Here is a 12,583-nt window from a genome sequence, read left to right as displayed (position 1 = left end):
GATATCCTCTTGTGTGCCATATGCTGTTTGCTTCCCATTGCTAATAATGGGCAGCAACTGCCATTTCCAGACATATTGTGGTGTCCTCAGTGTTTCAGCACCCTAAGGGCAGAGACACACATGGATATTCGGGGAGATTCAGTCACCCGGCGACAAATCGCCTCTTCTTCGGGAAACTAATTTCCCTGAACTGCCTTCCGTTCAGCTAGAATTGAAATCTCCGGTTGGCTGGCATTCGGTGTGCTTCGTTTTCCGAAGTCGCCCGAAGTTGCCTTACGAGCTAACTTTGGATGACTTCAGAAAACGAAGCTCCTCGAGTGCCATCCCGCCGACAATTTAGATTCTAGCCGACGGCGGGAAGGCATTGCGGGGAGATTAGTCGCCCAAAGAAGAGGCGATTTGTCGCTGGGCGACTAATCTCGCCAAATCTCCACGTGTGTCTCTGCCCTAAGGCTTACTTTTACATGTTTCAGTCAGATCCAGTCAATTGCTGCATGCCAGCTAATGTCTACAGAGTAGCAGGAAAATTGTAATGACATCCAATAATTATAAGAATTGTCCAATCAGATTTTAAGGTACTTTTCTTTAGGTTTTTTTTTTGTGTGATTTTAGCCTGGTTGGAATGAAACACACACAAACCCTAATTATTAGGAATCCTTCTGCCGAACCGAATCCTAATTTGCATATGCAAATTAGGGACAGGGAGGAAAATCACATGACTTTTTGTTACAAAACAAGGAAGTTTAATAATGTTTTCCTCTTCCTACCCCTAATTTGCATATGCAAATTAGGGGTCGGATATGGTTCGGTATTCGACCGAATCTTTCGCGAAGGATTCAGGGGTTCGGCCAAATCCTAAATAGTGGATTCAGTGCATCCCTACTAATTATTATAAATGATATTATATTATATTGCACAATAGAAGAAGGGTATATACAAGGAACCAGAGAAATATTAGCTAATGCAAAGACACTTTTTCCATATTTCTCCCAATCTGTAATTTAATAGCAAAATAAAGTTCTTCTTACCAAATTGTCCAGCTCTGGGTTGGAAGAGAACAGGGGTTTTTCTGTTCTAACCTGGAAATAAAGAAGAAAATATGTATTTGTTTGGCTTATTGAATAGAAAGCCGTCTATCCTTAAGGCAGCCCTTACTTTCCTTCTTATACCAGATAAACTTTTCTTTTTATTTCCCAATAATCAATTAAACTGTTGATGGTGATGCTGTGTGTGGGTATTCCTAAAGGATAGATTACCCTGGCAAAACGAATCCAGCCGCTCCTGTCTACAGCCGAATACAACATCCATCCTTTTAAGCCTTAAATCCTCTCCGTTTTCCCATCCATAAAACATAAACTCAGAGACCTGATTCCTTTTCTATATGTTAAGTTCAAGAAGAAACATTTGCTGGGAGCGCTGAAAGTGATCTTGTGTTTTAGGGTTTTTTCATTTCTATTGATTTCCCCCCCCCTTGCTCTGAGATTTTTATAAGCTAAAGAAAACATTTCTGTTTAACCCATTGTTTTTTAAAATTGAGAACACAGGCATTGTTTGTCTCCCAGATATGTTTCTGCTAGTTTGGCCTCGACTAAATTGACCCCAATTTATTTTCAGGAAAAAGATGTCAAAATGAGGCTAACTGAGGATGCTGGGAAATCAAACTTATAAATGTATTTTTTTTAAACTTATGGAAGGCATCTCAATGCTTTTTTAACTGCTGCAGCTTAGTAATTCTTTGCAGATCAGTATCTTGCAATTTTATTTTGCAAACAGTTAATTATTGCAGTTCCTTGTCATTTCTACAGCTTGTTCCTATTTTCCTCGGTTCATGTGGATGTCATAGGAATCCCTTTCTTGTCTGTAAATGTTCACAGAGTACAAAGTGCTGTTCATCTTGAAGATCACTTTATTTATTGTTCAGAGGGGCTTCGGGTGCACAAATATTCTGTTTGCGGCCGTGGGCTTTTGCTTTAAAGTCCACTCAACACTATGTCACAAGCCAGTCACCTGGCTGTATATGGATTTACAGAAAGAAAAACTGACCTGCTTGGCAAAAACAGCGATATCTTCGTTAAACGAATCTGAAGAGCAAACATCGCCCCCTGGGAATGAGCCAGAATTGTCGCGAGGGGAACACGTAGCCAATTCGCACTTCTCGAACACCAAAGCCAGCAGAGGAAACAGTGGGTGCCTATAGAAGATGTGGGAAAGAAATCAGTATGACTACCGGTAGTGCCACAAAAAAAAAGCCAATACAGCAAAGCCATCGGCAAAAGGCATCCCAATACTTAGTAGATACATGTGCTTCAGCCTACAGAGAGAATTCTTGGATTTTAAGAGATTATAGTCCAGGCCACACTATGTACAACTGAAGTGTATGCGGCTAATAATAAAGACAGAAATGAAAAATAGTGCTTATTTTTGGCATAAACACAGAGGGAATGAAATTGCACTCATTCTGCATGCTACAGAAAATGTACAGTATGTAGCATTATTTCTAGGGTTTATAAGTGACATTTATTAATATCTTTATGTGTCGTTCTGAAAGCGAGTTGTGCCTGAGGCACATATATAGGTATTAAAAGCACATACACAGACCGAAATACACACTGATTTGAGTATTTCTATTTGTTATAAGTAGCGATGGGCAAATTTGTCCCGTTTCACCCAAAAATTCGCTAATTTTGATGCCTGCGTCAATTTTGACACCGGCGTTAAAGTCAATGGGCGTATGAATAATGTTGACGCACAGCGGTTTCGACGCGTCAACATTTTTTTGCCGGCGAATTCTTTCGGCAGTTTCGCAACCGTCATCAAAACGCGGAAATTCGCCGCGAATTTGCCCCAGGCGAATTTACTCGACCATCACTAGTTATATGCATCATTTTAAGATTATATCAGTGTACAGCTGCCGTGTAACGATCAAAAGTGCTGGACAACCAAACATATACAAGCAAATACAACAAAATATATATGAGACTAGTTTTTTTTCATATGGGTTATATATATATATTGATGTGTAATATATAACATTAATATATATATATATATATATATACACATACATTTCTGCATGCAAGTATTTACATTTTATATATTTTAAATATGCATGTAAAAAATGATACCACATAAGGGATGTATTATTTTTTACAAGAAATATGTGGGTGTGTATTTACTTGTGTCTGTTATATATATATATATATATAATGAGGATGTACATGCAGGCTCAAATGGTGATGTGAATAGATTTAAGAAATGGTGATTGCGTTATATTAAATTTCTCTCTGTCCACAAATAATTAACCTTAAATAATTACATTTTTGTTCATAAAAATACTATAAACACACATCTTAAAACCGTTATGAATCCCCCCGCCAACTAAACTGCAAGCTCAGTTGGTTGGAGCTTGAGGAATCTCTTGCGTTATTTCACTCACTATTTACATGAAGTGACTGAGGATAAACTGCGCTGTCCCCAGTCCATTACTTCCACATTTCTAATGTAAACATTCCTCATTCTGCTCATGTCTTTATGACATATGCAATCTTTTAACTCTTTGGCCGCACGCTGCCACTTCCCTACCAATAAAGGGTTTGCGAAAACCGATTCAAAAATCTACTTCTAAAAACCATCCAGTCCTTAACCACATATAACCTGTGAATTGGTGGTGAAAATATGAATTTGTACTGCTTCTAACTTGGCAAGGACGAAGAAGTAATTAAGGGTGATATAGGCAAAGCCATATGCACACCCCGTGTATATTACAGGCAAATAACAAATACAGTTAGCACTTGAATTTTAGCTTTTTTTATGTGAGCCTCGCAACGATACCAGTTGGCTCCTGTAATCTAATGCTTCTGTTATAATAAAGAAAAATGTACAGGAGACATGGCTGAGAATTACCAGGACCGATCTACAGAATCCAGACGCCTGTCCTGCGACATCAAACTTTAACTGGATCGGATTCTATTTTCCAACATAACCACAACCGAAAACAGGAAAGAATGAGAACTACCATAAAATTGATGTTTGCTTTTATTTATCCAGTTAATCCGGGCTACTAGTTCTTAGTAAACCGGCCTGCCCACATAATGTACAAGCCAGGCAGATTATACCTATAAATGTACTGAATAAATATGGATTCACACCCATTTGCATGAGAACATAATTACGCTTAAAACAACACAATGTAGGGTAGAGGCAGTGACAATATTTTGAGAATGAACAGCTTGGTAAGAACATCAGTTTATGAGAATAAAGGTGCAATTAAAACAATACAAGCCAGACCATCCACATTATCCACAGCTACTGAGATAAGTATTCTATTCCAGATTAGCCCAGAGCCAACACAACCCTGTTTAATGATGCCTTGTCCCTGTCTATGATGCCTTGTTTAAGGCATCATAGACAGTGGTGTAACTAGATGATACTGGGCCCAACTACAAGTTAATTATAGGGCCCCCAACATATCCAGAGGTTGTCCTGTTTTACCAATATTTATAGAAATTGTATATGAATTAGAGCCTCATGGGGCCCTCCTTAAGGTTGCCACCTTTTTCTGGAAAAAAATACTGGCCTTCCTATATATTTATCTTTTTTTCCCTATAAATAACATTAGGATCAACCATCATTTTTTCCGGCCAGGTGGCAACCCTAGCCCTCCTGCAGCCGCAGGGTCTGCTTCCTCTATAGTTACGCCACTGCTTAGTGATATATTATAAATACTGTATTATGCCATTTATTTTGGACTCTTACTGCAGGACGAAATCTCACATAAGTACCCCAGTTTAATATAGTAAAGTCCCGTATAGTATATAGATATAGTGTTAAAGGTCATTAAGGTATATCCAGTAGCACCATGTTCAAGAGGTCACTTACCCATAAATCTCATCCTTTTCTCTTTTCAGACCGTCGTTGCTACCCATTCCAGGGGGCATTGGTACTCGGTGAGCTGCTCCCGTAGATCCATAGGGTGTACTCTGGCTAAGCGAGTGGTGTTGTAGTGCTCGGCCTGTGTGGGCATCCGCAAATCCTGCCAGAGACATCCCATCCAACCCTGAGTAATGCACCATCTCGTCATACTGAGAATGAGCAAAACAGGGATATTAGGGGTGCTCCCATAATTATATTATTCCAATAACATTCTCCTTATAAACACACTTCAATGGGACATTCGGCCCGCTTTATTTTTTTTCCCTCAGTCATTACTTTTTGATTCAGAAAATACATGTTCCTATACGATCCACATACTCTTATGAGTTAAATGATCCCTGTACTGTTTGCATGAACGTAGTATGTTTCAGTAACAGATGACATAGACAGTTATGCAATAAAAATAAATATCTAATGCATGTCTGTGTATATGTCTTACATGTCATAAAACCTGTTTAAATAAATGAGTCTACTGAGCATAAGATCAGATTCTAAAAAGAATTACTTAGGCTCTTAATCAGCCTTGGGAAATATGGCCTTTTTTCTTAGTAATGCATATAAAGAAAACAGTTTCATTAGCTTGCAACCTACTCCAGGTCTTGGATATGTCCCACAGGAATACCATGCCATTTACTGAACTTAATTTCAAATACATTTGCAAAAAAAAACAAAACACAGCCATTCTTTCTTTACAAGTGACAATAAATAAAGATCCCTCTCCTAAAATGACATATACCCCCCTGTGAAATGAATCCATAATGTTATATGATCAAATGAATAAAATAAAATGTGCTCGATCTGCATCATGAATGGCTGCATTTCTGGAATCCAACAAGTATTTTTGCACTAAACTTCTAACTCTTGAAAAACTCCTATACACTTTTTTTCAAATTAACGCCCAAAAATTCTGCTTTTGCTAAATACTGCCATTTTACAACTTAAAACTCCTGTCATTGCACAGTAATGGGACAAGCCTAGAAAAGCATGGATTATTTAACTCCTTGCAATGTGAGTTTTGCTGTGATTTATAGAGAATTAAAAAAAAAAACATTATAATTTATTTTAATGACCTCTTTAAAAATTTCAAAAGAAATTATAAACTCCAATATTAAAACACATACACAGAATGCAAACTAACAAGGCACTTAAAGCCTTCTAATACTTCGCCCTCACACTGCCATTCTTGGTTATTAAAAACATCTATTTTTGTTCATTTAATCTCACAACATTGTCGCGGATTTGCTCAGTATAAACTTTTGGGATCTGCTCAGGAACTTTTCCAGAAATCTAAATATCTGTGTTTACCCTGCAAGCTCGGATTTTCAACTTTTCCTGTTCCCTGCCCTGGAGGTTTAAGAGCAGTTGTAGAGTTTACATCCAGTGAAAAGACCGTGTGATAGGCTTTTTGGGGATTTTTTTGATACAAGTAGCCCTTTTTTCTCCTCTTAATACCAAATTTTAAACAGAATTCTAAAAAGGGATTTTCTAACCTCATTGGTATTTATTATAAAATAATCCTATCTTTGTTCAGTGTTCAGTACTCTGTACAAATGTTAGTTTATAGCTTTTAGAAAAAGGCTTTTGTATGTGTTTAATATATAGATATATATATATCTATATCTATATATCTATATCTATCTATATATATATATCTATAGATATATATATATAGATATATATCTATAGATATATATATATATCTATAGATATTTATCTATATATATATATATATAGATATATATATATATACATATATATCTATAGATATATATCTATAGATATATATATATAGATATATATATATATATATATATATATATATATATATATATATATATATATATATATCTATAGCGATTAGTTTAATTTTCTAGATTTAATCTTCATATATTTATAGTCTAAATAAATATTTGTAAACACCAAAGATAGTTCAATATTCCATGCCTGTAAATCTTGCTTTTATCTGCTAAAGGGTCAGCTTCTGAAAACAGTTTAAGTTGGGTTTTTATTTTATTTATTTATTTTTCTGAAACGGCATATGCGGGGTTAATTTAAATTTAAAGAGAGAGACCATTTTAATGCGAAAGTCTTCTAACATTGCCCATTCTCACGTGCCCAAGGCAAATATAAACAAACATATACGTGTAAATCACACATTTACAGAGGCTTGCACAAGAATGCTAATTTCCCTTGAACTCATTAGTAAAACTGGTTTATTTGAAGAAAAGTTTAATTGTACAACTGCACAGCTGTGTTAATAGCTACATTTGCTTCTGTGTATATGTAGACACACGTATATAAGTATAATATATTGTAATAATAGTATATAATCTTCTAAGAAAATTTTCTTCCATGGGAACAACAGAGCAGCCACATTTTTGCAGAATGTGCTGTAGGCTCAGGAGATAAGGATCTGCTCATTTGATCGTGTTATGTTTTGGCTGCAGGGGGAGAAACGTTAACGCCTATCGGTTGCCTAGAAAAGAAAGTTTTTAAACTAAGATTTACCGGGCAACTAACAGGCTGGAATAAAAACAATGCTACTAACCCAATCTGACGAGCCTGCCTTGTTCTACGAGCCCCAAGATCCTATATGCACTGGGAGCAAAGGGTACCCTTAAATGCTGTGAGTGTTAAAATTGAAGTATAAAGAGGGACATCAAGTTATCACTCCAAAGATAAAAGCCTGAGGAATCCCTTCACATTGCACTTTAAATTATGTATTTTGAGTAGCCAACTCCCAGTTGTATGAGTGTGTCTGTTAGTAGGATAATTTAAAAAAAAAAACAAAACATGTTTTATTTTATCCTATTTTAAATAAAATATTTTAGTAAAACCTAGCGACTTGTTAGTAAATCCCACTGTGTTTTCCATGAAGTACAATGTACAAATTTCCATTTAGAACAAAATCTCAGACTGCTGACTTTCCAGATAAGATAACGCTATAAAGACAATACATGCAGCCAAGGCACAGCCAGTGGAACTCAGCAGAGCAGGCTCCCACCTCCAGCTGGCCTAGGGTGCATGCCAACTGGTCACAATGGAAGCACCTACCCTTTGTGCCATTCCGAGTCGGGTGCAACTGGGAGACTTGTGGAAGAAGGGCAGCTGTTCCTGGACAACACTAGAAGTGTCCTCAGTGCAAGGGAACAAGGTGGGACCTTAGTCCAGGGTGAAGCCCAAGCTGGAGACTGGAGCATGGAGAGCCACAGGATCTGTGCGTATTCCCCTCTCCTCTCTGGGTATCTTAGAGCTGCTCTTTCTGCCTGTCCATCAAGGTTGCAAGATCTGTCAAAATCCAAATGACTGATGATCTTCAGGAGCAGTGGGTGGGGGGAATGAATGAGGAGGGAGGTGTGCAAACGGCAGCCCCCCAAACAGCCTCCTCTCTTGGTGCTCCAGTCTGTGCACCCCCTTTCTGAGGCTTCCTGTGAGTATGGAGACAGTGATGAGATTGAGCTCCAGACAGAACAAACATGGGCTGTGTGTGTGTCAGACTGGCATGGTGCAGCAGCGGCTCCTCTCCTACCTTCCTCCTGGAGGATGCTCAGTTCTTGCTGTGTGTAGGGGATGCTCCTGTCTCCCTCCCTCTTTCTCTAGCTCCACTACAAGCCTTCAGCAATGAGCAAATCCGGAAATAGAAGGGCCTTTAACTCCTGCACTGCTAGTGCTGGTCACTGGGCTTGTTTCTCAGCCAGCCAGTGAGCTTGGGGCCAGCCCCCTCCCCTCATCCCACACTGTGTGACTGTGAAATGCATGCACCTACTGCCCTGCAATTAGCATTCACATCTAGCCAAATGGAGGGAATTCTTCTGGCCAGGCTATCTCTCCTGAAAAACCAGTTTGTCTTTACATTATCACTTTACTGACACAGCAACTGCTCTACACTGAAATTCACAATACCTGCACAATACTCTGATTTTTTTTTTCTCTGATTTTTTTTTATATTCATGCCTTCTACCACAGATTTTAAAGGGATACTGTCATGGGGAAAATGTTTTTTTTCAAAACACATCAGTTAATAGTGCCGCTCCAGCAGAATTCTGCACTGAAATCCATTTCTCAAAAGAGCAAACAGATTTTTTTATATTTAATTTTGAAATCTGAAATGGGGGCTAGACATATTGTCAGTTTCCCAGCTGTCCCCCATCATGTGACTTGTGCTCTGATAAACTTCAGTCACTCTTTGCTGCTGTACTGCAAGTTGGAGTGATATCACGCTCTCCCTTCCCCCCCCCCCAGCAGCCTAACAACTAGGGTTGCGACCTGCCAAGGCAATGTAGCTGCCGGTAAATTTGTAATACCCTTAAAAAGACCCTTCGGCCCACCCCCAATCTCCTGGAAATTTAACTTTAGTTCTCCATCTTGAAATCTCAGCGCCGTGGCCCTGCCCCTTTTACATCATGACCCAACCCTTTTGACATCACACTCCGCCCCTTTTTGTTCCTGCCCCCCCACTAGCCGGTTAAAAATTTAGGAAAAGGTGGCAACCCTACTAACAACAGAACAATGGGAAGGTAACCAGATAGCAGCTCCCTAACAGAAGATAACATCTGCCTGGTAGATCTTAGAACAGCATATAGGGCTATTCCACACGGGGAGATAGCCACGCGTTTGCGGTCGCGGCGACAAAGCGCCGCGCCAGTCGCCGCGACCGGCGCAGGCGACAGTTTTGTATGGGCGCCTATGTAAAAACGCCTGTGCTAACCACACGAGGCGATGCGCTTTTCAACAGTCGCCTGAAAATGCCTCGCCAGGCTTTTTCAGGCGACTGTTGAAAAGCGCATCGCCTCGTGTGGTTAGCACAGGCGTTTTTACATAGGCGCCCATACAAAACTGTCGCCTGCGCCGGTCGCGGCGTCTGGCGCGGCGCTTTGTCGCCGCGACCGCAAACGCGTGGCTATCTCCCCGTGTGGACTAGCCCTTAATTGTAAAAATCCAGGTCTCTCTGCAAAACACACTCAGTTACATTGAGTAGGAGAAACAACAGCCTGCCAGAAAGCAGTTCCATCCTAAAGTACTGGCTCTTTCTGAAATCACATGACCAGGCAAAATGACCTGAGATAGCGCCTACACACCAATATTACAACTAAAAAAATACACTTGCTGGTTCAGGAATGAAATTTTATATTGTAGAGTGAATTATTTGCAGTGTAAATTTAGAAATAAAAAATACACCATAAAAATCATGAAAGAATCCCAGCCAATTCTCTCTAATTTTAATTTTTATTATTTTTCTGTCCTAGGCAATTATTACTGTTATAAAGACAACAAGTGATAACTCAATCCACATTACTGTCATCTGTCAAGTATTTAAATACACAGCAAATGCACAGTATGAACGTGTAACCACAGTCACAACACAACTGTGAGTTCCTACCTCCACTCTGTAAACTATGCTTATTGCAAGGTGCTCTTTAGCACAACACAGTTGGGACAATCATTTTTATTAGGATATTAGGAATGTTAAATTATATAGCAAACACAAAGCACTATACCCACTTACAGAAGTTCTCCTATTCCAAACAGTATTTTTTGCTTGATTTTTTCCCACCAGCCCATAATCTCCTACTATGGACAAATGGCCTAGCAGAACTGTAAGTTATAGTGAAATAGGAAAGCCTGCCCTAAAACAGTTTTTGTGCATAATTAAAGACAACGTCATTCAACGCAATTTCCCCTTATTTATTAAACGCACATTTTTTAAGGAATTTGTAATTGCTATTAAAAGTCTTATCTGCCTGACTGTTTACACTCTTGCAAGCTTGAAACAATGTTCCAGAAGTCAGTTGATTCCCAGGCCTGGAGGAGCATAAATAAATATGGAGGTTGATTCTATTTCAATTTCTTTAAAAAAAGTAAAAACCTCAACATTTTGAAAATGTGCTTAAAAGCATGAAAAGACGCAGTGAAATCACCTCTACCTCTACATCTTCAGTTTGCCAAATTTCAAATTATTTTTAAAACTCGAATTGAAAATACAACTCCCATTGACTTCTACATGAACTTGCCATCTTTTGGATGCAGTCGTTTTTTTTTAATTTGAGCTTCTTTGTTTTGTACACCTACATTTGTGATTTTTGCTGCAAAACATTTGAATCGTGGTTAAAACATTTAAATTCTGAAAAAACGATAAAATCTGAGCACAGTATATTTAGCAATGAAATGGCAAAAAGAGAAATCAAATGACTGAAATGGCTTCCTCAATGACATTGTATTAGGGGAATGAGGACGTGAAAGAAGATTGATGTGATGGGTTGCTTTCTTTATTTGAATGAAGACCTCACAGTGCACCATGGGAATTTTAGCCTATGTGCATATCAATGTAGAAACATGGAGGTCTAGTATTCTAATGATGCAATGACATCAGTATGAGTTTGGTAGAACAAAGGTTTAAAAAGCCATGTGAGTACACAGGGGAAAGAAAAGAATGGTGACACTTCAAGTTGCAAGGATATAATGACACAGCAAAAATATAAGCTCCATTTCCTCACTGTCTTCTACATAAAATATAAAACTCTTCTCCCAGAATCCTCCAGCCAAACAGCCTACTCCTCCAACTGACATCTCACCAACCAGTCTTTTCTCTAAGCTATCATCTATCAACAATCATCTATCTCTGAAAATTCTACTCGTGAACAACCATCACCAGAAAATCTGGTCTCCCCATGATATTACACACACACATATATAAAGTCATCCCATATCTGGCCAGTCCTATACTCAACTTGCTTATGATTCGTTAAGAATTCAATTGCTTCATTATACATTTTACAAAGGGACTAAGTTTTACCTGCAACTTAGTAGCTGCTTTCAAAGTAAAACTCCCAAACTTGGCTGCCCTTTTATTAGACACCAGTGGGATCACCTGAGCTGGGACGGGTGGGAGCTACAACATGGAGCTGGTCACTGCTCCTGTATAACTATAACAAACAAGGGAAAGTTGTGCTCACCACTAATTTTTAAAAACATTAAGCGGGGGTGCAAGGAGGATGTGACCACTAAATTCACATACATTCAAATACAAGAGTCCTCTGCACTCAACCCATTATCAATATATTAAGGACAGTGAAACATTTTGTGCCTTAAGCTACTAAAAATGCCTTAACCTTTAAACAAAACAGGGGTTGTTTGCCCATATATTGCAATATATTTAAGCTGGCCAACTACGTCAAAGTCATCTCTGGTACGGCCAGTCCTACAATCAAATTGCATCTGATTCATTATATATATATATATATGTATATATATGTAGACACACGCTGCTATTTCCTTGAGAAAGGTCCCAATAGGGACCGAAACGTTGGAATGCAACAGAAATAAAAAAACTACTTTTTACATATGGGAGTGCTGGTTCTTCGCAGAATTTGAATATATATATTTTAACCGTGCACCCCAGCAGAAGAAAACTCCATTGGAGTGCATCAGAGTGCGGATACTCATTGGAACCAATATATATGTATATATATATATATACACACATATATACACACATATAGCATACAATGGGAGAGCCTGGAACAAATGGAGGGAGGAGTGGACTATGTGTGTACTTATCTGCCATCAGTATTCAGGCTCTATTTGGGGACAGTTTGTGCCTCCTGGGGTGGAGGGAATTCAAAGACATGTTATTCCAGCACAGAGGTATGGG

The 12,583-nt window shown here is 38.6% G+C and overlaps 1 protein-coding gene across 3 annotated transcripts in view; it reads right to left on the bottom strand.

Moving 5' to 3' along the window:
• meis3.S (Meis homeobox 3 S homeolog) overlaps positions 1–8,702 on the bottom strand; it is a 36,957-nt gene extending 28,255 nt beyond the window's left edge. Inside the window, exons 1-5 of one of the 3 annotated variants that reach the window (XM_018231836.2) lie at positions 8,462–8,697; positions 7,987–8,360; positions 4,879–5,081; positions 2,044–2,191; positions 1,029–1,079 (exon numbers count right to left, since the gene is read on the bottom strand). In XM_018231836.2, the coding sequence (XP_018087325.1) occupies positions 1,029–1,079; positions 2,044–2,191; positions 4,879–5,081; positions 7,987–7,998 (414 nt within the window). In that variant the 5' untranslated portion in view covers positions 7,999–8,360; positions 8,462–8,697. 3 annotated transcript variants of the gene reach the window in all.
• Between the last annotated feature and the right edge of the window lie 3,881 nt (positions 8,703–12,583).

The sequence above is a fragment of the Xenopus laevis genome, chromosome 8S (assembly GCF_017654675.1).
Source record: "Xenopus laevis strain J_2021 chromosome 8S, Xenopus_laevis_v10.1, whole genome shotgun sequence".
Classification (NCBI taxonomy): Eukaryota; Metazoa; Chordata; class Amphibia; order Anura; family Pipidae; genus Xenopus; species Xenopus laevis.
This window is presented reverse-complemented; position numbering and strand designations above follow the sequence as displayed.